General features: G+C 43.1%; 2 protein-coding genes and 1 long non-coding RNA gene across 21 annotated transcripts in view; all 3 read right to left on the bottom strand.

The window, feature by feature from the left end:
* cntn2 (contactin 2) overlaps nucleotides 1-10,039 on the bottom strand; it is a 64,667-nt gene extending 54,628 nt beyond the window's left edge. For both annotated transcript variants that reach the window (XM_077726297.1, XM_077726298.1), the window contains exons 1-3: nucleotides 9,807-10,039; nucleotides 4,136-4,278; nucleotides 1,527-1,660 (exon numbers count right to left, since the gene is read on the bottom strand). In XM_077726297.1, coding sequence (XP_077582423.1) covers nucleotides 1,527-1,590 — 64 coding nt within the window. In that variant the 5' untranslated portion in view covers nucleotides 1,591-1,660; nucleotides 4,136-4,278; nucleotides 9,807-10,039. The remainder of the gene's footprint in view (nucleotides 1-1,526; nucleotides 1,661-4,135; nucleotides 4,279-9,806) is intronic.
* A 10,003-nt stretch (nucleotides 10,040-20,042) lies between these two features.
* Nucleotides 20,043-20,486, bottom strand: LOC144202601 (uncharacterized). Its single transcript, XR_013327521.1, has 2 exons — nucleotides 20,339-20,486; nucleotides 20,043-20,259 (listed from the first exon to the last, which is right to left on the bottom strand). It is a non-coding gene; the product is annotated as an uncharacterized LOC144202601 (long non-coding RNA).
* A 2,569-nt stretch (nucleotides 20,487-23,055) lies between these two features.
* Nucleotides 23,056-26,919, bottom strand: part of nfasca (neurofascin homolog (chicken) a) — a 119,819-nt gene continuing 115,955 nt past the window's right edge. For all 18 annotated transcript variants that reach the window (XM_077726276.1, XM_077726275.1, XM_077726278.1 and 15 more), the window contains one exon: nucleotides 23,056-26,919. This exon is cut by the window's right edge and continues 484 nt beyond it. The gene's annotated coding sequence lies outside the window, so the exon portion shown is untranslated.

Here is a 26,919-nt window from a genome sequence, read left to right as displayed (position 1 = left end):
CATAAACTCAGCGTTTTCGATGACTCATTTGGAAAACTGTTCAATTCGGACACAGAAAATTAGGACTTTGATGAATTTGTGGGTGATGATGTCGTGAGTACATTCTAAAATGGCAAAATAAAGTACAACCAAACTCAATTTTGCCTCCGTTGCCTTTTTAAAAACGTGTTTTACCGCGTGGATGTAGCATGCATGATTAAGCTGGTGTATTTTTGCCATGCCTGGCTGTGTCTAAAAAAAACGGCGCGTCCTTTGTGCATTTAAAATACAGAAATAGCACTCGTTACTGACACTGCAGATAAAAATACGATGCGCCGTATAGTCAAAATACGATACTTTTCAACCTCTGTTTTTTGGTACTAGTACATTCTCTCTCCCTTTGAACACTTAGTCATTGATTTTTTTAAAGGGTTGCATTATTAAACAACCCTTTCTGTTACTGAGTGCAGCAACCTGGTATCAAAGTACTTTAGCATTTTACAGGTATTTGCTGACTTGCCAGCAAAAGAGGAAGACACTTGATGCCACTACAGAAGGATATAAGGTTAACTATATTTTAAAAGACACGATGTGCACCATTTTTCACAGCATGGCTTGGTTGAGCTTTGCCCTTTGCCTCGTTTCCGGAGCATTTTGACATACTAAAGTGGATACAATAAATCCATAAACAGTAGATGACAAAAGTCAACCGGGTCACACATTCATTGCATTCACACATTCACATGCTTCATTGCTCGACAGTTTTGGCAGCAATTTTGATCTCCAGATTCTTAAGCTGGGAGAGAGTTTGTCTTTAGCAGCCCTCATCGTGGCATTTGATTTAGAGAAGAGCTGGGCCATTTTGCTCCCTGCCTTGCCCTCCGCTTCCTCCATCAACGCGCCTGTGTCTTTGCCAAGACTCTCAATGACTTTATGCAGACTCTCCCTTTTGATTTTGAGGTCTCGTACATGCTCCTCTGGATGTGCCCTTTTCTTCCCTTGTGTCTCTGCCTCCTTCTTGATGAACTCGGCCACTTCAAATCAGATGATATGGGTAGTATTGTCTCTTCCGCACTGGAATGTTTTCACGATCGTTGAGTCAAAAAACATTACTTTGAAGAGTTCCCAGATGTTGTCGTTTGCTCTGTATGACTGGTGTTTCGCCACAGTGTTCAGTGCCCACAAAACTGCTGCCTTCATCGTTTGTGTCGAGCCCATTAGGTTGCGTATGTGATTTGAAGTATCATTTGTGGATGTATCTGCCAACGAATAGAACTGGGCAATTCTACGAGGCTCACATGCTGATTTCAGAGAGGCCTGGTGTTTATTGGATTTAACGTGGCTTTACTCACAGATTCCCGAGCTTCAATTGTCTTTTGCACAACGTGCAGTACGCCTCAGTGTCATTGTCAGGAACACGTTTGAGCCAGTCCGCAAATTCTAGCCAGGAATCATTAAATCTGAATTTACCCATTGCTTAAATGGTTGGTGATGAGTAGACATAAAAAATAGATAAAATGGAGTTTGTGTGTATTAAACAAAATTACCCAAAGCCTTGAAAGTAAGTGATCCAAGGACCAGCAAGGACAAAAGGGGCTCCATCTTCTTCATCCACCCGACTAGGAGATTCAGTGCAGTGCAATTTTTCTGCTACTATCTCAAATACAAGTGTTCTCTGTGACTGGACATGAAGAAAAAAAACATAAGATTAGGTAAAGGAATGAAACAACATTTAAGAAAAAATATCTAATGTGGTATTTCTGAAATACTGTATGAATCAAAAGCATATTATTAGGGTCAATATCATATGTAATATGCCTGTCTTTATAAATTATTCAATTTGAAAAAAGAAATAAGTGGATCTCGATGAGGAACTAGGGCTATCTAATTAGAACAAATTAAAATTTTCTTACCAGAAGTTTAAGGTGTTATGGCAGCCATATTGCTTCTAATGTCAAAATATCTCAATTCTTTCAATGGTTCATATTACTCCAATAGTTGTCACTTTCGAACAAGAAATACAACAACAAAAATCAAAGTAGAATTTTGTTTTATTTAAAAATCAAGGCAACTCGCGTCTGGCCAATCAGAGCACGTTGAACTAGGTATAAACGTCATCGCCCTAGGTAAGATGGCTGCTCGGGACCTAGGTAAAGTGACGGGAACGTGAGTTTTTTCACGTTTTATGCAAGATACATACTTTTTTCTTGAATTTCATTCATAGACGTCAAAATAAATTTAGTTTAGTGTTTTTTCTGTTTATCGGCATTCGCTTGTATCATGATGTCACGGCGCACGCAATGGTGGCATTTTGTAAGCCATATGTTTCTTATCATAAAAGAGACAAGAAGGGGGCAATAAGTCTAAGGCTATCTTGATGAGAACCCAATGGGTTTTAATGACATAAATTACAATTTTCTGACCAGAAGATTAAGATGTGGCGGCCAAATTGCTTCTAATGTCAAAATATCTTGATTTATTTTTTGATTGTTCGTGTTACTGTAATAGTGGTCCCTTTCGAACAAGAAATAAATGTAAAATAAAAAATCAAAGCGGAAGTTACATTTATTTCATAATCACAAATGTACAATCATTTCGTTTCTGTTGTCCGAAAGGTGGGTGTTGTTTGCATGTAGACAAATTCAAAAAAGAAGTAACTTGAGCACAACCAGGAAATATGCCCATAGTGCCCGTAGTGTTCACCAAGTCTCTGGGTGCAATAATAGCATACAGATTACGCAGGTATCAAGGTTTACATTTTAACGATCGACCGCAAGACCTTCGATCAGCCTAAACTATTGTGATGTGCTGACATGGTAAAATCTACGGTCAGAGCATGTTTAACTACTGTGAAATTGCGGTGCCCCGAACGAGCAATAGCAGACACAAGTAAATGTACTCACGTCTGGCCAGTCTGAACACGTTTAACGGCAAGATGGCCGTGCCCCGAGCTAGCAGTGATTGGAACGGGAGTCTTTTCACGTTTTATGCAGGATACAGTTTATCTTTTCCTTAGAATATATTCATAGGCATCAAAATACATTTCGTTTAGCGTTTTATCTGTTTATCCTTTCTTTATTTTAAAATAAATTACCGGATATTGGCGTATTGTCTTGTGTCGTGACGTCATGACGGCGCCATCTTGTCGTGAAGTCACGACGGTGCCAGTTTGTCGTGACGTCACGACGGCGACATTTTGTCGTGACATCACGACGGCGCCATTTTGTCATGACGTCATTGTGTCATCGTCATCAACTTGCAGTTTCATGCATGCCGTGTTTTTACGCGCATATAAACCGTCCCCTCGATTCAGCCAACATATTTTTGGCTTATATGGGAGTGAAACGGTATATATACACACAAACAGTAATATCTTGACATACGAGTGCCCCGACATACGAGCAATTTGAGATACGAGTAAAATTTAGAGCAAATATCAAAATGTTTGCCTTGAGATACGGCACACATTTTGATATATGAGCATACAGCCTATGTTTATGAGAACATCATCTCGCCGCAACTTCCTTGTGTAAATGTACGCGTGGCAGAGCTTTCTCGCCAATATGTGAGGAGTATACTACTTCCCGTTGGCAAGTGGCCGTGCGTTATCCTATTGTGTGCATCATTCATAAATCAATCAATAAATAAGCATTAACTAAAGGTATTAACTTAAATAAGTTGTCAAACTAGATCAGTAGTCAACATGAATAAGTGGTCTCATATAATAAGTAGTCAGGTACAAAAAGTGACTAAAGGGGTTAGTCCAAGTACAAGATTAGAAATTATAGTAGATATAGATTAGGGGCTACTACGTGCAGAACTGGAGTTGATGGAGTTATTGCAATTTGTTGTTTTAAGACAGTAGATTGGTTAATTTACATTTCAAAGTCATTTACAAATGTGATTGCATTTTAGTTTACATATTTAAATGGTCAGATATTAAGATGGGAAAGACAGATTTTGCATTATTTGAATAATTGCATGATTTTTCTCCCGAACGTATTGTTAGAATCATTTTTTTTTCAGATGTACTATCATAATTTTGTGCATTAAAATTGAATTTGGTGTTCAAAAAGTTGATTCGCAATGTTTGGGGACTTTAGTTGTAGAATCTAAGAAAAGCATATTAGAAATAGAAAGTCATTCATTTACTTACAGACAAATTTGAGAGTAGCTCCTCTGCTGTTGACGGTTTCACAGATAGGAACATGTGTCTCTCCCAGACTCAGGTCTAACAAGGTTTCCAGAGTGTAACGTACGTCCAAGCCAAGTGGCACCTTTGTCCCATTCAACAACCACCTATAAATAAAGAAAAGTCAAAAACATGCCATAAAAGAGTATACAGAGATACTAACAATATTGTATCGTAATTTCCGCACTATTATCAGGCGCACCTTTAATAGATGGCCTATCTTAAAATGTGTTTCATATATTAGTTGTACCGGTTATAAGATTGTATAGAACACAGTAGTAGTAGCAGTGGTGGTGGACCATGGTAGTGGAGGATTTTGTTCGATATCCATCGGATGCAGATGTAGTATTAGTAATAGTAGTAGTGATTAGGACTTGTGTTACACCTCAACTCGATGGAGATGTGCTAAAAAGAATTTCATACATTTCATCTCATTTTTTGAATCGCTTTATCCTCATTAGTGTCATGGGGGTGATGGAACCTATCCCAGCTCACTCCGGGCCAGAGGCGCGGAACCTCCTGAATCGGTGGGCAGCCGATTGCAGGGTACGAGAATCGGACGATGCACACTCGTACGTGTAGGTACAGGGGTAGATACAGGCGTAGGTACACGTGTAGGTACACGTGTAGGTACAGGCGTAGGTACAGGCGTAGGTACAGGCGTAGGTACAGGCGTAGGTACAGGCGTAGGTACAGGCGTAGGTACAGGCGTAGGTACAGGCGTAGGTACAGGCGTAGGTACAGGCGTAGGTACAGGCGTAGGTACACGCGTAGGTACACGCGTAGGTACACGCGTAGGTACACGCGTAGGTACACGCGTAGGTACACGCGTAGGTACACGCGTAGGTACACGCGTAGGTACACGCGTAGGTACACGCGTAGGTACACGCGTAGGTACACGCGTAGGTACACGCGTAGGTACACGCGTAGGTACACGCGTAGGTACACGCGTAGGTACACGCGTAGGTACACGCGTAGGTACACGCGTAGGTACACGCGTAGGTACACGCGTAGGTACACGCGTAGGTACACGCGTAGGTACACGCGTAGGTACACGCGTAGGTACACGCGTAGGTACACGCGTAGGTACACGCGTAGGTACACGCGTAGGTACACGCGTAGGTACACGCGTAGGTACACGCGTAGGTACACGCGTAGGTACACGCGTAGGTACACGCGTAGGTACACGCGTAGGTACACGCGTAGGTACACGCGTAGGTACACGCGTAGGTACACGCGTAGGTACACGCGTAGGTACACGCGTAGGTACACGCGTAGGTACACGCGTAGGTACACGCGTAGGTACACGCGTAGGTACACGCGTAGGTACACGCGTAGGTACACGCGTAGGTACACGCGTAGGTACACGCGTAGGTACACGCGTAGGTACACGCGTAGGTACACGCGTAGGTACACGCGTAGGTACACGCGTAGGTACACGCGTAGGTACACGCGTAGGTACACGCGTAGGTACACGCGTAGGTACACGCGTAGGTACACGCGTAGGTACACGCGTAGGTACACGCGTAGGTACACGCGTAGGTACACGCGTAGGTACACGCGTAGGTACACGCGTAGGTACACGCGTAGGTACACGCGTAGGTACACGCGTAGGTACACGCGTAGGTACACGCGTAGGTACACGCGTAGGTACACGCGTAGGTACACGCGTAGGTACACGCGTAGGTACACGCGTAGGTACACGCGTAGGTACACGCGTAGGTACACGCGTAGGTACACGCGTAGGTACACGCGTAGGTACACGCGTAGGTACACGCGTAGGTACACGCGTAGGTACACGCGTAGGTACACGCGTAGGTACACGCGTAGGTACACGCGTAGGTACACGCGTAGGTACACGCGTAGGTACACGCGTAGGTACACGCGTAGGTACACGCGTAGGTACACGCGTAGGTACACGCGTAGGTACACGCGTAGGTACACGCGTAGGTACACGCGTAGGTACACGCGTAGGTACACGCGTAGGTACACGCGTAGGTACACGCGTAGGTACACGCGTAGGTACACGCGTAGGTACACGCGTAGGTACACGCGTAGGTACACGCGTAGGTACACGCGTAGGTACACGCGTAGGTACACGCGTAGGTACACGCGTAGGTACACGCGTAGGTACACGCGTAGGTACACGCGTAGGTACACGCGTAGGTACACGCGTAGGTACACGCGTAGGTACACGCGTAGGTACACGCGTAGGTACACGCGTAGGTACACGCGTAGGTACACGCGTAGGTACACGCGTAGGTACACGCGTAGGTACACGCGTAGGTACACGCGTAGGTACACGCGTAGGTACACGCGTAGGTACACGCGTAGGTACACGCGTAGGTACACGCGTAGGTACACGCGTAGGTACACGCGTAGGTACACGCGTAGGTACACGCGTAGGTACACGCGTAGGTACACGCGTAGGTACACGCGTAGGTACACGCGTAGGTACACGCGTAGGTACACGCGTAGGTACACGCGTAGGTACACGCGTAGGTACACGCGTAGGTACACGCGTAGGTACACGCGTAGGTACACGCGTAGGTACACGCGTAGGTACACGCGTAGGTACACGCGTAGGTACACGCGTAGGTACACGCGTAGGTACACGCGTAGGTACACGCGTAGGTACACGCGTAGGTACACGCGTAGGTACACGCGTAGGTACACGCGTAGGTACACGCGTAGGTACACGCGTAGGTACACGCGTAGGTACACGCGTAGGTACACGCGTAGGTACACGCGTAGGTACACGCGTAGGTACACGCGTAGGTACACGCGTAGGTACACGCGTAGGTACACGCGTAGGTACACGCGTAGGTACACGCGTAGGTACACGCGTAGGTACACGCGTAGGTACACGCGTAGGTACACGCGTAGGTACACTTGTAGATACACCTGGTTACACTGCTTCCAGATGTGTTTTCATATTGTAGCATCTAACCAATCACATTTCAGCCATTATTTGTTGCCAGGGTCAGAAATCTGCCGTAAAGCCTTCACAATTACTGCGGGTTCTGCTGCATAAAAGCGTCGATAAAGCTGTTGCTTTAACCAATCAGAATTCGATTTGCCGACACCAAGGCCTTCTCGTAGGCATAGGGATACGGCTTTGCCTTCTCGCAGGTGTAGGGATACCTCATCGCCTTCACCAACTATGATTGGCTAGTGATAGAGTAGGCGGGCCAAAACCAGAGTGAGCCAGCCAGAGATCGCAAGCTCCACCCACAATGGCAGACAGAGGAAATCAAATAGATTTGGTTACACATTTGCTGACAAAGCCATTTTCCAGACAGTTTTCCAGAATTTGTTTTACATGATAAATAAAGGGTGGTCAACTCCGAAGCTAGCAAGCCTGTTACAACTGAGAAAAGGGTTTGTCCGCCACTTTCACAGTTCGCTAATACGAGCGCTACCCCTGGCTCACAGGCTCCGAGGAACACTGCAAATTGTACTGCTGGGAGTGCTTGTTATTTGCCACCGATCGACATGGTGTTTGGAGTAACACTGGATTTGCAAATTTGTGCTCTCCAAAACTTTTGGGGAAACCCGAGTGGAGTTACAGTTCAGCGAGCAAGTACGCAGGGAAACAAAGAGCCACAACGAAGAGATTAAGAAAAATAGGGAATTCTTAAAAAGTTTGATAGACTGTAAACTTTCATTTTGGGGACACAATGAAAGCGCTGCATCCCCAAACAAAGGAAATGATGTGGAACGTCTTTCTCTCATTGCTGAGAGAAACCCGGGTTTTATTACCATCTGTCCATTAATGAAGTGATTAGTAGCACATCGGGCAAAATACAAACCAACCTGATCACTGCTATTGCTGAAGTGATGGAGGAAGAGATCAGAAGGGAAATAAAAGGTGTTTGTATCTGTAATTGTGAATGAGTCTGTGCGGTGTGCTGAAAGATTTAAAGTACATCTGGATGATTTAGAATTTTGTTTTTTCGCGTCACACATTTAATGGCATTTTTGAGTATTCAGACGTGCTTTTTTCAATACTACAAAAAAAACTGGATGTAGTCTTGTCTTGCAAGAGTAAAGGAGTTTTGTGACACAGTTGAGCGCGAGAGGAGCCGATATGAGGAAATCTACGAAGCCACTGAACACAGTGCGGGTGCTCCAAGCGCGCGAAAAGGTCAAGCGCAAGATTATCGCGCGCACTACCACCAACTCCACGACAGAATTCTGGACAATATTATTTGCCAGAAATTGACCAGATTTCAAGAACACGAAAGACTGACGTTTATCTCCCTCCTCGACCCGCAGAAGTTTTGGGAATACCTGAAAACTTTCCCACATGCAGCCTTCTCCATCTTAACACAGAGCCACGGTACACTTTTCGCTCTGCCTCGGCTGAGAACAGAACTTAATGTAATGTATGCCAAGGATGATTTTACAGGAAAATGATGTTGACTTCCTTCAGCAGAAAACTTCAGGAGCAGGCTAAGAAAGCTGATAATGACGAATGAAGCTTTGGGCGGCTGTACACATTAGTGGGTTTGACAGTGACCATCCATGTGTCCACTGCTTCTGTAGAACGGACATTTTCAGCCTGAAACAGAATCTAAACTTATGCCAGAAATACAACAGAACAGACCCGTCTGCATTACCGTCTGCATTAGCTTTGATGGCGATAGAAAATTACTTCTTGATGGACTTGAAACGCACGCGTAATCTGTAAAACAGAGTAATTGAAATCTTCTTGAGGAAAGAAAGGAGGATGGATTTTGTGTATATATAAAACTAAATTTTGGTGAGTAAAATATGTCTATTTTCATAAAAAAACATTTCAATTTTTTAGGTTATTATTGATGATTTTTTACGTGTCGCAGCTGTAGCGGAATTAAACGTTTTATAGCCAATTTATTGAGGGTTGGATTAATTCACACGCAGCACTACTAAAGGCCTAGGCTACTGCGTTTACTGAAATAAAATAACAAAAGGTGTTGACATTCGGTCTTTGTTACCTGCTAACAGCATACCTGTCAACTGGTACGTTCTCGCCGTAATTGGTACAACTGAAAGCCCATTTTTATATTGGTACGCTGTACACATGAAAATGGTACGCTAAACGGTGATTTTGAGAAAAAAAAATAAATTAAGGCACTTTCTAGCCATTTTTCACCATCCGCCATTGTTTCTTCCCGGAAACGCATGTCTGCCAAGTGATATATGTACCGGCGCCTCTGATTGGCTAAAAAACGCATGTCTGCCAAGTGATATATGTACCGGCGCCTCTGATTGGCTAAAAAAAAAAGATCATGATAAACATTTCGTTTTGTAACACTTTCACCATGTGATTTCCGTTTCCTGTTCCCTTGTTTATGTTTACTTTCATTTTCACTTGTTGTTCGTGATTTTTTACAAAAAAGTAAAGTGGTAAGATTTTCCATGTATTTATACATATATGTAAGGGCGAAAACAAAATTTGGTAAGATCACAAATGGTTCGAGGTTGACAGGTATGTAACAGGGTCAAACTCATCAGATTTAATATTTATTCTGCCAGTGTAAATCCAAAAACTACAGACGCGCACTGACGCTAAATGTGGCTTTTGAACATTAGAACTAAAATGATGCATGTGAACTAAAATGATGCATGTGCATGGCTTTCGTTTACTTACCTTAAACCCCACGGTGTTTCCCTAAGTCAGCGACAATGGAGAGACGTCCATGATGCACTCGGTTAGGAAAGCGTTGATCGCTCAGTTACCCAGCCAAAACACAAACGAAAAAATTGTGGAGCTGTCCAGTTCACCTTGGTGCATCATCCTCGGACGACTCAAGCAGTCGCGCTCCCTCCCATTCTTTTTTCTTCCGTCCTTCCTTTCTTTCCAACCATCACCGTCTGCTCACTTGAGGGGGGGAGGGGTGGATGATTACACAATATAAGTTAACGTTAGTAGTAAACGATGCTTTCCGATGCTTTCTGACTTATAAAGTAAAAGCTAATTCATCGTGTTTTTATATATATATATATATATATATATATATATATATATATATATATATATATATATATATATATATATATATATATATATATATATATATATATATATATATATATATATATATATATATATATATATATATATATATATATATATATATATATATATATATATATATATATATATATATATATATATATATATATATATATATATCTATATATATACATACATATATATATATCTATATATATATATATATATATATATCTATCTATATATATATATATATATATATATATATATATATATATATATATATATATATATATATATATATATGAATATATATATATATATATATATATATATATATATATATATATATATATATATATATATATATATATATATATATATATATATATATATATATATATATATATATATATATATATATATATATATATATATATATATATATATATATATATATATATATATATAATAAGTAAACGATTGGAATGCATGAACCCATATTGGCATTCATTACCAACAATCTATCAGAAATATGTTTTCTTCTATATTATTACCTGTTTCATTGCTTTGTGACCTAATGACGCATATCAAGAGTTTGTTTAAAATTTGTGCCATGTTTTCTGAAAAAAAAATTAAAAACAGGATTGCCTTTGTATTCATGTTAATATCTTTTTGACTGAAGACTTCCTCTAATTAGCCTTCCTATACTATTAGTGTGTCTGGCCACAGACTGTAGGTCAAGCAAAATAGGTGCAGGTGCCATTTTACTGTCTCCCCTCCCCCTCTCCTTTCCTTCTCCCAGGAGATTGGAGAAAAGAGAAAAATCATGAAAATAAACTCACATGGCAGCGCTTCAGCACAGATTCTTCCCTCTAAGTTTAAATCAAATTTAAAAAAATAAATAAATAAAGTTCAGCACTTTTAGAGGGACCATAGAGCATTAATAAACAATTGACTACCAAGTTTTAAATTATGTTTTGCTATGGAGTGAAATACATCTTTATCTCATTCATTCATCATTCATTTTCTGAACTGCTTATCTTCAGAAGGGTCGCGGGGGGCACCGTGAATTGGTGGCCAGCCAATCGCAGGGGACAAAGAGATGGACAATGATTCACGCTCACACCCAATTGCGAGGGGCAATTTAGTGTGTTCAACCAGCCATGTATGTTTTTGAAATGTGGGTGCAAATTGGAGTAGTACCCACAGAGCAAACCCAAGCCAGGGAGAACAGACAAAGTCTATACAGGAGGACTGACCTGGGTTTGAACCCAAAACCCCACAACTGTGAAGCCGCCTTTACTTTCCTAAATGAAATGCAAAATAAATTACTGTAATTTTTTCCATGAAGATCTCATCGCATCATTTTCTGAACCGCTTTATCATCATTTGGGTCGTGGAGGAAGCTGGAGCCTATCCCAGCTGACTCTGGGCCCAAGGCTGGGGACACCGAGAATGGGTGGCCAGCCGATCGCAGGGCACAAGGAGACAAACAACCATTAACGCCCACATTCATACCTAGGGGCAATTTAGAGTGTTCAATTAGCCTACCATGCATGTTTTTCAAATGTGGTAGGAAACTGGAGTACCCGGAAGAAACCCACGCAGGTCCGGGGAGAACATGCAAACCCCACACAGATGCAAATGACGTGGATTTGAACCCAGGACTCCACAACTTTGAGGCTGACGGGCTAACCACTCATGTCGCCGGGCCGCCCTTCCATGATGATAATAATCATTATTATAAATTGGTTAGGGCGTCGGCCGGACAGTTCACGGGTTGAGGGTTTGATCCCAAGTCTGTCTTCACTGTGTGGTCTTTGCATATTCTCCCCAAGCTTGCGTGTGCTTTCTCCGGGTACTCCAGATTCCTCCCACATTTAAAGAATATGTAGGATAGGCTGTTTGAACACTCTAAATTGCCCCCAGATATGAGTGTGAATGGCTGCCTGTCTCCTTGTGCCCTGCGATTGGCTGGCCACCGTTTGTGTGCGTGTTTTGCTTGAGTGTGCTGTTCGGGTGACTGTGTGAGTTTTGCCTCTTGTGTCCCTCCGGGCTCCCCTCCCCTCGTGTATGTGTGTTTGGTCATCGGCCATTGTGTGTGTATTTAAACCCCTGTGTCACATTTCTGGTGAGGGAGTGTTATTCTGTGTTATGTTTGGTCGCCTTCTTTTAAGTCATGTGTTTGCCTATTTGTCGGTGTGCGCCTCCTCCCAGTTAAGTTCCCATTTTGTCACTGTGTTATTTTTTATGGTTAGTATTTTGTCATTAAAACGCTAAGTCATCCACCAGCACGTTCTTCAGCTTTTTCCTTACTCTCCCATCTTTGTTTCTGTCTCACCACGCACCCGAGGCGAATTATGACAGCCTGCTGCCCGTAGTTAGCAGGGATAGGCTCTAACAGCCCACAAAACAGGATCAGGATATGCATTATAGAAGATAAATCAATTAATAAATTTAATCAGAGTGAAAATAAGCCTTAGATAAAAATCTGAGAATGCTTATTTATTTCTTAGTATGAAAACACATTTGTTGTGGATTTAATACTTTTTATGCTGTATATATAAATAATAATACTTTTTGAATGTAAACATGAAAACAATGTTATTTCCACACCTTTTCTTTCCCCTTACACCCCAGAGAAAACTGAAAATTACAACATATACCTATAACAAAATAAAATATTAAGATTAATGCAGATTAATTTTAGTCTGACATGCCAACTAAAGAAAAGATGGACTTGGCTTAGAACCCTTTTGTCCTCCACCTCGTCCATTCTGCGTTTTGTAGGCACACCAAGTCCAGAACAATTCCCCACTGGGACTTAGTGTTTGGGTGAAGTGTCTGCTCTGCAAGGCGCTTCTAATTATGTGACAATAGAGAGCATGTGCATGAACAATATGTTATTGTATATATTGGCATATCAATCAAAATACAAAACTGAGGGGAATAGGGAATTTTAAAGACAACTTGCATGATGAAATAATGTGGCATTTACATTGAGACATTAGTTCAAATAGAAAGCTAAAAATGCATTCATACATCCATTTTCTGAACAACAACCGGAATATCGGGAGAAAACCACTCAAACACTGAGCCGCCTGCATGGATTCATTGGTACAAAATCAATGAGACAATATCCTTGGCAAGAATTTGAGCTAATTTACTGTCATATGAAGCATGCTAGTATGACAGACCTTGCCCAAGCACCCATTGAAACCCCTTACGGCTTACGGGTTCTTCCCTGACTTTTCATGGAGCTCCACGTATGCACATTATCCAGATGCCAGTAGAGAGCCATTAGCTACAGTCACATTGACAACCTCATCTCCCCATCCACTGGCACTTCAACCAGACCATTGCTCCCCTGTATTCTCTCATGTGTGTTGTTTATTTAGTTCTGGAACTAATATCATGTATGCAATTGCTGAATTAATGTTTTAGTTAGTTTCATTCATAATGTATATGGTGGGAGAAAACAACCGGAACCCCTGGAATTTCCTGGTCTGTTGCTATCAAAATAACTTAGCGGCTTCAACTTTCGCGGCTTCAGTAAATCGTGGAAAAAAAGCTTGAAAAAAACGTTTAAAATTCACCCTGCAATCGCAACCGAAAATCGGAAGTTGAAAAAATGCGGAAGTCTGGGCGCTTCTTCCGCACCGATTTGGGTGGCACTCAACACCAAAGAAGAAGAATTTCACCACAGAAAAAATATTGACGCATCTAAGATTTTCACCGAAGAAAAATGACTAGACATATATTATAAAAGGCAGAGTAGCATGAGCTCTTGCTTTCACCTGTTTTGTTGCGAGTGAATTTCTCATCATGTATGTTACCATTGGACGAAACCAATGCTGAGCCTTTTCCAGCTTTGTTTGGATTTTGAATCATCGCTTAAAATGCATCCTAAGAGTCCTGTGAACGAGCTACCGTCGTCTCCGACTTAGGCTAAAGAACAAAGCCACAGCGACCCGGTCCAGTGGCACGTGCCAGTGGCGAGCAAGGTCTGCCCTGCGACCCGGCCGGAACAGGCAGTGATACGGTACGTCGAGGATGAAAATGGTCGTCTTCCCGAGCAAGGTGTTTGGCAGAGCATTCCTTTCTGGACATTCTTATTCAGAGATGAACTGAAAGTGCCAGGGTTCACGCAGATCGGCTGACACTCATCCATTGTGTGGCGATGCCGCTGGCTGGCAAAGTGGTAGTTGAGACTTCATTTATGTCCGGGAAACGGGCTGACGTTGCTGCCCTTGTCCAGAATTAGAACACCAAAAAGGCTGGATACCGTGCAGGAGCAAATTAGAAGTCGAGATTCCATTTAAGTCCGTGCAGCCCCGGATGGCTGGATGCCGTGGAGGAACAAAGTGGAAGTTTAATTTTTCCCCAAACAATAAGGGCAATAAAGACGAGAACGTGGTCTTTGAGAAATCGCAAGAAATGTTTGGTGCCCCCTGAAGATTCCATCAACGATCCAATGCCTCTCGAATCTGACATAGAGGACTTGAATTAAAGCCCCAAATACTAGTTTTTTTTAAACAAGCGGAGAGGAACAATTTTCACTGTGAATAGACTTTTTAAATTACTACATTTAAATATATATATATATATATATATATATATATATATATATATATATATATATATATATATATATATATATATATATATATATATATATATATATATATATATATATATATATATATATATATATATATATATATATATGTTATATTTAGATATTAATACATTAGTCTTTTTATATGCTTAGATTTAATATTTAATAAATCCACCTCATGAATATGGTACTTTCGTACAAGTATTTCTGTATAGGCCCTCGAATATCATGGATAATGTAAACCATAATCGAAAAACCACCCCTATCCTCAACATTCTGGATTTGAGGGTTCGTTGCAGGTCTGTCCTCACTGCGTGGAGTTTGCCTTTTCTCCCTGGCCTCAGTTGGGTTTCTCCAGGCACTATGGTTTCCTGCCACATCCCAAAAACATGCATGCTAGGCTGGTTGAACACTCAAAATTGCCTCTAAGTTCATAAATGGTTGTCCACCTCCTTGTGCTTTGTAATTCCCCTGGCACCAATTCACGGTGTCCTCTGCCTGGTGCTTGAAGCTGGGATAGTCTCTAGCACTTTCACGACCTAATGTGAAGATAAGGACTAAGCACTGTACTCACAACGAAAATATTTCTCTGCTTCATAAAAATCCCCCAAAAAGATGATAAGAGACCTGTGCAGTATGATGAAAGTAATGAAAACAAATATTCACTACACCAGTGATTGGGAGCTTTACTGCAAGTTATATTCGAGAGGCCATGGATTGTTGACGGAATCTTCAAGAGGAGCTTCTGTGGGAGTATATTTGGCGCACAACAAACATGGTCATGGGGAATTGCGATATCCGATGCAAACAAAACTGGAAAAGGCAACAGGTCATCCTCTGCCTCAACGAGGTGATGTGTGTGATGCAAAATGCAATTCGAACAAAACTGGGAAAGGCAAGGTGTCATCTTCCTCTGCCTTTTATATTATTTGGCGCCGCATTATTGTTACATGAGGGAGAGAAATATATTTTTTGCTTTAATGCCTCAGATGATGAAGAAGACCTTTGAACGGCGTTTTCTATTGCCCAGGTTCTGGAGCCAGGCCTAGAGCAGGAGCACAATGTTGGGGTGGGCCTACACCCATGGCGTTCGGCCGGTCACAGCCCAAAGAGGTTATGTGGGGCCAAAGAGGTTGGGTGCGACAACAGTAGGGTGGCAGTCAAAGGAGGGATCCTTGGCGGTCCCATACCCGGCTGTAGAAACTAGCTCTTGGGATGTGTAATGTCACTTCTTTGGTCGGGAAAGAGCCTAACCAAGTGCATGAGATTGATACATTCTGTCGGGATCACCTCGACGCGCAGCTGGGGTTTTGATACTCGAGGGGGGTTGGACACTCTTCCACTATGGAGTCGTTCACGGCGCGGAGCAGATATGGGCATATTTATTGCCCCTCGGCTTGGTGCCTGAACATTGGGGTTAACCCCGGTAGACGAGAGGGTAGCATGCTTCCGCCTTCGGGTGGGGGCCAGGACTTGAATGTTGATTGCCTGCCTGAAATCTGCCACCATTATCCCTGTCCCCAAAAAAGCCAACCATTGACAGCATGAACCTAGGCTTGTTGCACTCACGCCTGTGATCATGAAGTGCTTTGAAAAGTTGGTGGCCCACCACATCAGGAATACAATCCCTCCCTCAGTTGACCCTCACCAGTTTGCTTGTAGAGAAAACAGGTCCACTGAAGATGCTATCGCCGTGGCTCTACACACAACACTGAGCCACCTGGAGCACCATGGGAATTACGTGGGGATGCTTTTCATTGACTATAGCTCAGCTTTTAACACCATAAAGCCGGACATTCTGAATGACAAACTCTCCCATCTTGGACTATCTGTTATGATCCTGGAAATGGCCCCAAAGCAGGCGAGATAGAAGTCCAGTTATTTGTTCACCTTTATTTAAATTTGCTCAAGTCAACTATATTCAGTTCGTGTCCTGGTGGTACTCCTGGCTGTTCCTTCTTCCTTCTACCAGTCTGTCTCTTGCCGTAGTTCTAGTCCAATCCTGTCGATATCCTGGGTCGTTCTCCTTCTATCCTGGTCGATTATCCTTGGTTTGTTGTTCTCCTTGCTGGTCTCAGACTTGGGGGTTCCTGGGCATAAAAGGGCAATGGATCAACATAGAACAATGGTCTGTACCAGAGGTTACTTCAGTGAGCGAGCTGAGATTACGATCCGGCAGCTGGTTGGGTCTCCGGTGGCCTTATATCCTGGCAGAAACTTGATTGCCTCCACCTGGCGCCACTCCGCTCGTTGGAGCTGGGCCAGTGATTGGTCGGACTGGAACACCCCGCCACCAGTCACGTCTGAGGCCTGACATTACCTCCCCCTCTACGCGGGCCACTTGGCCCGCTACGAGGGGCCCCCGGGTGGTCACGGTGGAAATCCTCAATCAGTTCTTGGCATAGGATGTGGCGGGCAGGGACCCAGCTCCGCTCCTCGGGACCGTAGCCCTTCCAGTCGACGAGGTAATGCAAGCCACGGCCCCGGCGGCGAGCGTCCACCAGCCTCTCCACCAAGTATGCCGGGCCTCCATCGACCATTAGTGGAGGGGGTGGAGGGGGATTGGGTGGGTTCAAGGAACTCGAGGCTACCGGTTTAATCTGAGATACGTGGAAAGTGGGGTGGATACGGAGGGATGGTGGGAGCTTTAAACGCACCGCGCAAGGGTTGATTATCCGCTCAATCTTATATGGTCCCACGAAGCGGGGAGACAGCTTCCGGGACTCTGTCTTAATGGGAAGATCGCGGGTGGGCGAGGACGGGGGCAGTAGTAAAACGGGATTTTAGGTCACAAAAAGCCGCCTCTGCTGCCTCCGACCAACAGAACGGGAGCTTTGTGGAAGTTAGCGTCGTGAGGGGTGCAGCGACCCTGCTATAATTTCTAATGAAGCGTCGATAGAAATTAGCGAACCCCAAAAAACGTTGTAACTCCCTTCTACCCTTTGGCCTGGGCCACTGGGTCACCGCTTCCACCTTACTGGTGTCCATCCACATCTCCCCGGCAGCCACCACAAACCCGAGAAAGGTGGTCTCCGAGACGTGGAACTCACATTTTTCTGCTTTGACGAAAAGGCGGTTCTCCAACAAACGTTGCAGCACTAAGCGTACGTGCTGCACGTGCTCCTCCAGGCTGTTGGAGAATATCAAAATGTCGTCAAGATAAGCGAAAACAAAACGATCAAGCATGTCCCGGAGGACATCATTTATCAGTGATTGGAACACTCCCGGGGCATTACGGAGTCCAAAGGGCATGACCAAATATTCAAAATGGCCCTGGGGGGTGGAAAAAGCCGTCTTCCACTCATCCCCCTCCCGAACCCGGACCAGATGATAAGCGTTTCGAAGGTCCAACTTGGTGAAGATGCAAGAACCCTGCAGCAGGGTAAAAACGGAGTCCATGAGTGGCAGCGGGTAATTCCTTTTAGCCGTGATTTGGTTTAAGGCACGGTAATCAATGCAGGGACGCAGTGACCCATCTTTCTTGTCCACAAAGAAAAACCCTGCCCCAACGGGAGAGGAGGACGGGCGGATCTGTCCCAATGCTAATGCCCCGGAGATGTAATCCTCCAGTGCCTTCCTCTCCGGCCTGGAGATGTTATAAATCCGGCGTCGAGGAAGTGAAGCACCGGGTAATAAGTCTATCGCACAGTCGTAAGGCCGATGCGGAGGAAGCACGGAGGCTTGGTCCTTGGAAAACACTAGTGAGAGGTCCCGATAAGAATCAGGCACTGCCGATAAATCCGGTGGTTCAATCTGGGGTGGCGGTAACGGGGGCAAATGGGCTGCCTGGAGGCAGTTGGTATGACATGATGGACTCCAGGACACCACCTTGGGACCCTCCCAGTCGATTCTTGGGTTGTGCCGTTTTAGCCAAGGAAGACCCAGCACAATAGCCGCCTCCGGGCAGTCCAAGACGTAGAAGCATGCCTTCTCCTGATGGTTTCCGGACAAGCGCAGTAGAACGGGGTCGGTGCGTTGTTCCACTTTGCCAATGGTACGCCCGTCCAGTGCAGTAATCTTAAGAGGCTTCTCGATAGTCCGGGTCCCAATTCCTAGTTCTGCAATCAATGAGCGGTCGATGAAACTCTCGTCCGCACCGCAGTCGACAGAGGCTGTGGTGTCAAGAGTTCTTCCCCCCCAGGAAAGGGAGGCTGGCAGGATACAACGATGGGAGGACTCCCCAATGGCCTGGCTCACCATGACCTGCCTAACTAATGGTGAGCCCTCCCTTTTTACCGGGCGGACCGGGCATGACCGCGAGATGTGGCCTCCCTGGCCGCAATAGTAACACAGCGAATACTGGCGGCGTCGTGAGCGTTCCTCCTCCGACAACCCAGCACGTCCTATTTGCATAGGCTCTGACGTCGTCACAGGAGGGGTTGGCGTCGTTGTTGCGGGGAAACCCGGAAGCGAGCGTCGAAGACCAACCCCGGCGCCCCTCCATGAATCGCCCCGCCGCTGCTCCTGTTGTCTCTGTAGTTGGCCGTCGATCCGTATGGCCAACTCCACGAGCTCTTTGAGGGAACCTGGTTCATCTCGGATGGCCAACTCCTCCCTCATAACCACATTTAGGCCCTTCCGGAATATGTGCCGGAGGGCACTATCATTAAACGTGCTCTCGGGGGCCAGGATCTGAAACTCCACGGCATATTTAGCGACGCTCCTGGACCCTTGCCTACAGGCTTCTAAGCGTTCAGCTGCCTCCCGGCCGCCCACCGGGTGATCGAAAATCCTGCACATCTCATTAGTAAACAGTTCGTAGGACGAGCATATGTGGGAGCCCTGATTCCATTCCATGCTCGCCCACGCCAGGGCTTCACCGCGAAGACACCCGATCAGGTAAGCTATCTTGGATTCGTCAGAGGGGTATGCGCGGTATTCCAGTTGGAACACCAGCCGGCATTGAAATAGAAAATGACGGCATGCGCCCAGATCCCCACTGTAAGGGGCGGGAGGGGAAGCCTTGGGCTGGTGGTATGGCAATATCTGAGTTACCTCGGGAGCCACTGTGTAGGGCTGTGCCCCCGGAGAGGACGGGAAAGGCGTCTGTTGAGCCTGTAAGGCTCTTATTTGCTGCGCCATGTTTGACATCTCGGCACAGAGGTACTCCATCATTCTGGATTTCTGGTCCGTACCTCCTGTAGCTGGGTTGTTCGACGCTCCATCTGCGCCCGCGGGATCCATGCTTATTATGGCCGGATCGTACTGTTATGATCCTGGAAATGGCCCCAAAGCAGGCGAGATAGAAGTCCAGTTATTTGTTCACCTTAATTTAAATTTGCTCAAGTCAACTATATTCAGTTCGTGTCCTGGTGGTACTCCTGGCTGTTCCTTCTTCCTTCTACCAGTCTGTCTCTTGCCGTAGTTCTAGTCCAATCCTGTCGATATCCTGGGTCGTTCTCCTTCTATCCTGGTCGATTATCCTTGGTTTGTTGTTCTCCTTGCTGGTCTCAGACTTGGGGGTTCCTGGGCATAAAAGGGCAATGAATCAACATAGAACAATGGTCTGTACCAGAGGTTACTTCAGTGAGCGAGCTGAGATTACGATCCGGCAGCTGGTTGGGTCTCCGGTGGCCTTATATCCTGGCAGAAACTTGATTGCCTCCACCTGGCGCCACTCCGCTCGTTGGAGCTGGGCCAGTGATTGGTCGGACTGGAACACCCCGCCACCAGTCACGTCTGAGGCCTGACACTATCCTCTTCAATCTGCTGCTGGATAAAGAACTTCGTGACCAACCGACGACAAACTGTTAGACCTGGTCCCCCCTCTCTTCCTCCATTACACTGAGCACTGGCTCCCCTCAAGGCTGTGTACTGAGTCCTCTTATGTACTCTCTGTACACATACGACTGTACACCAGCCCACCAGTCAAACTCCATCATCAAATTTGCCGATGACACCACTGTGATCGGATTCATCTCAGGTGGGGATGAGTCGGCCTACAGAGATGAGCTCAACAAACTGTCTCTTTGGTGCTCGGCGAACAATCTCAAACTGAACACCGCGAAAACTGAAGAAATAATCCTGGATTTTCGCAAACACAGCACAGATCTTTATTTGGGACCCATACCACCCTGTTCACGGACTGTTCCGATTGCTACCCTCTGGCAGTCACTACAGGTCCCACACAGCTCGGACATATAGGCTTAAGGACAGCTTCTTTCCAACAGCCATCAGGACTCTGAACCTGCAGTAGCATGACACGCAATCCATTCTATGGAATAAATTTGGAGTGAGGTAACATAAAAGACGTTTAAGGCGGGGATCTGCCTTCTACTAGCTGATTGAAGGTAAGTGAGAAGACAGTGAGAGGTAAGTGATCCATTTTATTCTTGTAGGTATCGGCAAGGCAAACTTGCAGTCGCCCGGATTTGGTTGCGCTCAGGGGCTGATCCGATGTATCCATCGTGGCGGAGTGCTAACGAGTCTGAAATTGTCATTTATTGGGCCCTGCCTGGGAGGGCGCACTTGTGGAGAAGCACTACCAGTTTCGTCATACGCTGCTGGGTATGATGGAAATTAGGCTTTTTGTCAGGTCAAGGATGACGACAATGCCTATGTCTGATTTTATTTTTTAATTATTTTGTTTTGTTTTTTGCCTGACGTGCCACTAAACAATTATTAGTGGACAGGTGGTAATGTAAATCAGCTTTTTTCTCACCAATGAGAGAAAGAAGTACCACATAATTTCCTTTGTTTGGGGATGCAGTGCTTTCATTGTGCCCCCGAAATGAAAGTTTACAGTGTATCAAACTTTTTAAGATTTCCCTATTATTCTTTACCTTTTCGTTCGTTCGTACCTTGGCGTTCGTTTCCCTGCGCACTTGCTCGTTGAATTGTAACTCCACTCGAGTTTCTCCAAAAGTTTTGGAGAACACCGTTGCTTGTAAGTGCCCAGCAGAGCTTTGTTGCCTCGTTGCTGCTTAAGTTAAACAAGTCAAATTTGCAAATCCAGTGTTGCTCCAAATAACCATGTCGTTCGGTGGCAAATAACAAGCACTCTCAGCAATAAGATTTGCAGTGTTCCTCGGAGCCCGTGAGTCAGGGGTAGCGCTCGTAGTTAGTGTTGGGTCCGAAGTTAGATCCCCATACTTACCAACCGCGCACAAAGGAAAAACGAGGCATGAGACTGTGTTATATTTTAAAGCGACCACGCGGCTGGGAAAGGTCGGAGGTGCGAGTCCAATGGACTCGCGCTCGGCTCCGCGGACTTTCTCTTTTTTCCAAGTCCCAAGTCGCGCTTTTATTAAGTTTCAGCATTAATGTCATGAAAAAGGTACAACAGTCATTGAAACATGTTAAAGACATCATTATGATTATTGACAGGTTGTTTTTTTTCATAGAGAATTTGTATGTCACGAATCCTTGCATAAAATCTTTCAATCCGTGTCACGGTTAAATGTCATAGGGACCTTCAATCCATATTACAATCATCCGTGTCACCACCATCACAGGTGTCACTAAGTGTCACTGTTTGGCTGCGGATTTGTCATAGAGCCAATAGGAAATGTGAATGTCCTTTGAAATGCACTTGTTATTGTTTTACGCAACTTCACAATAAGATTTGCAGTGTTCCTCGGAGCCCGTGAGTCAGGGGTAGCGCTCGTAGTTAGCGAACTGAAAGTGGCGGACAAACCCCTTTCCTAGTTGGAAAAGGCTTGCTAGCTTCGGAGTTGACCGGCCTTTCTTTATGATGTCCATTTTTCTGGAAAAGTCAACCTGGAAAATGGCTTTGCCAGCAAATCTGCAACCAAATCCATTTGTTTTCGTCCGCCGGCCTCTGTGGGTTGAGTTTGGGAGCTCTGGCTGGCTCAATTTGAAAACACACACCTGGAAGCAGTGCAACCAGAGGGAAAGCGATGAAAGGAATCTAACAGACAATTTGGAATTATTTAATAAGTATTGATGGACAAAATATAATACATGATTCAGATATTTCTTAGGCCAGCAGAAAAGGCCTTGAAGGCCTTGATGGCACACCACTGCATTATAAAATATGTATAATAGGATTTAAAGCTTATTCTTGTAGAAGGACAATAAAAGCATTCAATTCTGTTCCCGTCCCATTTTCTTTGTTAAAAAAAAACCCAGATTAAAGAAAAACAAAGTACCCCGAGAAAACCCAAGCAAGCCCGGTGAGAACATGCAAATTCCACACAATGAGGAACGACCTGGGATCAAACCCTCAACCCTAGAAATGTGAGGCCGACGCGCTAACCACTGTTACTCCGGGCTGCCCGACAAAAGGCTAGCAGGCAAAAATTTGAGAAAAGAATTTATAGCTTTACTATAAAGTGGGATTCGTTAACAGAAGTTGCAACATTGCATCATACATGTTTGACAGTTTTTTTGTGTTAATGAGTATAGATGTTTATTACAAAAGCTCTTAAATGGTTGTCAAAACAAAATTTAGATGCTCTGCTATGATAAACATAATAAAAAAGATGTCCACAAGATAATTAGTTGTATAAAAACATAAGAGGATAATAAAAGCGTTGCAAATGTTCTATTCTTTGCTGCATTGAGAAATAAAGTAAAGCACACTGTACAACAGCAAAATGACATTTTTCCTTTCTTGTATGGTGAGGCAGAGACAGTGAAAAATTGTGCACAAAGGAAAAGAAACAGTAAATATACATGGTGATCTCTCTTGTTTGTCACATAATTATCTGCCTTCTGTGAGCTTTTAATTACTGACATTTTTTAATAAGCAGTGAAAACTGAGGCCAGACTTATGGTTGCCAGTTACTGGATTCTATTAAATAACTGTTTGGAAAAAAAAATTCTCCTAGGTTGGAATAATTTACAAACGTTAACTTGTCCCTTTTTTCTTCTCATTTCGAAGCACCGTAGTGAATTTCTAATATAGTTTCCATTTTAGTGATTTTGGTTCTACAGTTGGAAAAGTGCGAAAAACTGTTTAAAGGAAAAAAGAATATAACTGAAAAGTAATTTATTTTGCTGAATATCAATTTTTCTAGGCTTAAATAAGAAGAATTCGTGCCACATCTGTAGCACTTCTTATTATAGAGAGTACAATAGTCATTTTTTACAATACTGACTTATAACCATCCGGCTAAAAGAACTTAGTATATTTTCAACAATACATTACAATGTCAAAGCAACAGGTAACATTATGTGGGGTGTTATTTTTGTTTCAGAGTGCATATGTGACTCAAAGCTACATAACAAGGGTGTCTGACATTTTCTTATCTGGTAAAAATGTCTGTTGGGTTCAGTAAAAAAAATGGAATATTTAGAAGGGATTATTTTTTCTTGATGAAAATGTTTATATATGATAAATTTTAAACAGCAATATTTTTGTGTGGATTAACAAATCTAAATAACAATAGCAATAGTAATACAACATGGGTATAAGACCAGCACAATGCCCAGATAAACATGACCTTTCTCATGTTAGACAACACACTTTATAGGTTATTTCAGAAAAGCCAGCTGCAAGAAAAATATATTAAAGATGTTACACTTAATTACTGAGATTAATATGTCACAATGAACAATAACTGATTCTAGACACATTTGGGATATTTCTCACATATGACAACAAATTAGTCAAAATGTGTTCATCTAAAAATTATTAAATAAATGATTAATCAATTGTATTCACATGAATCAATAAATAAACTAGAATAAATAAATAATATGTGAACTCCGGCTGCAAGCTACAGTCAAATTTATGTAAATTTAGCAGTTCTCTATAGTGCCAAATGTAATTTTGCTGAAAGAATGAAGAAACTCAACCACATTGTCAGAATACTGCCCCCACCAAGCAAGAATTATCCGTTCAAACCAAACATAAGTATGATGCCTACATTTGTTATTTACTTTGGATTTCCCTCTAAAAAGAGCACCAAAACCTTTTTATTCCATGTCAAATGAATGAATTTTTGTCAAGCTATATGTTTTTACAATTTATATGCGTATCTTGCGGTTTCTTTAACCGTTTACAAATTGGTTACATTGGTAAAAACCTGAACGAAAGAAAGCATTGATACTTGGCTGAAAGACTACATTTGGCTCCAGATTGACAATCAATGCAAAGGTGCCAAAAGAGTGTTTAAAAAACTACTTGGACAGAATGACACACAGATTAGAGAAAAGACATGACATTTGACATTCCTGCTTATTGAATCTTGATGAGCAAGACCACTCACAATGCTACACATTATTTAAATTTTTCTGTGTGCCTCAAATTAACTTCACCTACTGAACAAAATGCCTTATTGAGATTGGGCCAGGATACTTCTACCTATGTATTGCAGTATGCCGTACTGTAAATCTTGAGGAACGCAAACGTTTAAGAAGCCCTGTAATGAAAATGCATGCAATTATAACTTTAGCATTACTCATCTTAGCTAAAAAGACGTGGGGAATGTTTCTGCTGTCACTAATAAGAAAATATTTTAAAGAAAATAGTAGCCAAAAATAATACGTTATTTATTTACCGTATTTATTCGAAAATAACACACAAAATTTTGTACCAAAAATGTAAGCAGTTTGGGTGCGTATTAGACATGAGGTGTTCGCCTCTATAACTAAATCGCAAGGTTTTTGGCGGTTTTGACGTCCGACATTTTGAATTTTTTTTTTCTCGACCCAAGTCTCGCCCCGCCAAAGATTTCAGGCAGGAATGGAAGGCAAGATGGCGGATCGCACACACCGGCAGCGTTCTGTCAAAGCACTCCGAAAAAATTATTAAAACTGTGGCTATCCCCGGGAAAAGGCTATGATGACCGGATAGGGCAAATAAATGCTCTTCCAGCAGGGGCAAGTGCACAATTAGAAAAAATGCTGAAGCTTTTCAGATTTTATTTTAAAGCGACTGGCGTGCTACCAAATGCTACCCAGGGTGCTCCTTTCCTGGAGAAAGGAGCCTCGGGAAAGACCCCCTCCCTGCCACTCACTCGAGTCCGTCCAGGGAAAGCTATCCTAGGACAGGCTTCGCGGCTCGCCCCGCCAAAGTTGGCTCATTTAGAAAAAAAAAAAAAGCTCAAAATAAGTCAAGAAGAATGTATTCAATTGTTTGGTGAATCTTATGATGATGAATAGGACTTAGAACATTTTTAAATATTATAATGATGAATTAGACTAAGGAGTTAAAATTGTAAATTTCATTTGAGAATTGTGTTCGTATTGGTAGTGTTTTACCAGGTTTCCGTACCATATGTTGTGAATATATGTTTCGTCATGGCGACGTGTTCAGCATTTGCCAGTTACCAGTACCAGTGCAATCCTGAGGGAAAGTGAAAAAAATTATACACATTTTTAGCGACAAATTATCGTTGCACGTTATGCACGGGTGAACGTTATACTCGAATAAATACGGTACTCCATTATCACTATATGATTGTGAGATAATTATGTTAAATACATTTTGCAGTGCAGAGATAAAATGTTCAATAAACCGTGATGAAAAAAAAGTTAAAAATCATCATCATGTACATCTAGATACAAAGAAACAAATGTGACAGCATCAGTGAGCATGCTTTCAAGATAATTCATTTTATTTACTGGTGTTCCTCCAGCAAAACTGACACCATGCTGCCTTCTGATTCTATTACCATGCTCCAGAATATATTTTAGTACAAATACGAGAGGCATTGCCTTCATATTCGAAGCTGCTAGTAGCAGATATGGCTTGTTGTGGCTACCATTTTTGACATCTGCACTACAACATTGGATGTGAGGTAAGAATATAATTTATACCACAGGTAAAAGGCAATATGATTACAAGCATGTGATATACCCTGCAGTGTTTTTTTTCTTTAAAGATGCGTATTTACCATGTGTAGTGCATAGATGTATGGGCCACTAAAGTGTGTGCCAAGACTGTACAGCATTCATTTAGATTTAATGAGTCATCTACCAGCTGAGGAAAATCTAAAATCTTTCTTTGTGTATATATCAATGATAAACATATCTGCTAACAGACTGGTGAGCTTGATGATTTTATGCCGATATGTAGTCAACTACGAGAAAACCAAGAAAGTCTTAATGAAATGTTGGAAAAAGTATAAAGAGCGCTTTTCAATGCCTAAAATTGCTGAAAGCTGCCCCAAAGGCACACTGAATCTGTGGGTAAAAGACAAGTATAAATCAAAATGA

Source organism: Stigmatopora nigra, chromosome 10 (genome assembly GCF_051989575.1).
Source record: "Stigmatopora nigra isolate UIUO_SnigA chromosome 10, RoL_Snig_1.1, whole genome shotgun sequence".
In the NCBI taxonomy this organism is placed as follows: domain Eukaryota; kingdom Metazoa; phylum Chordata; class Actinopteri; order Syngnathiformes; family Syngnathidae; genus Stigmatopora; species Stigmatopora nigra.
The sequence above is the reverse complement of the archived record's forward strand: the minus strand, read 5'-3'. Positions and strand labels throughout refer to the sequence as shown.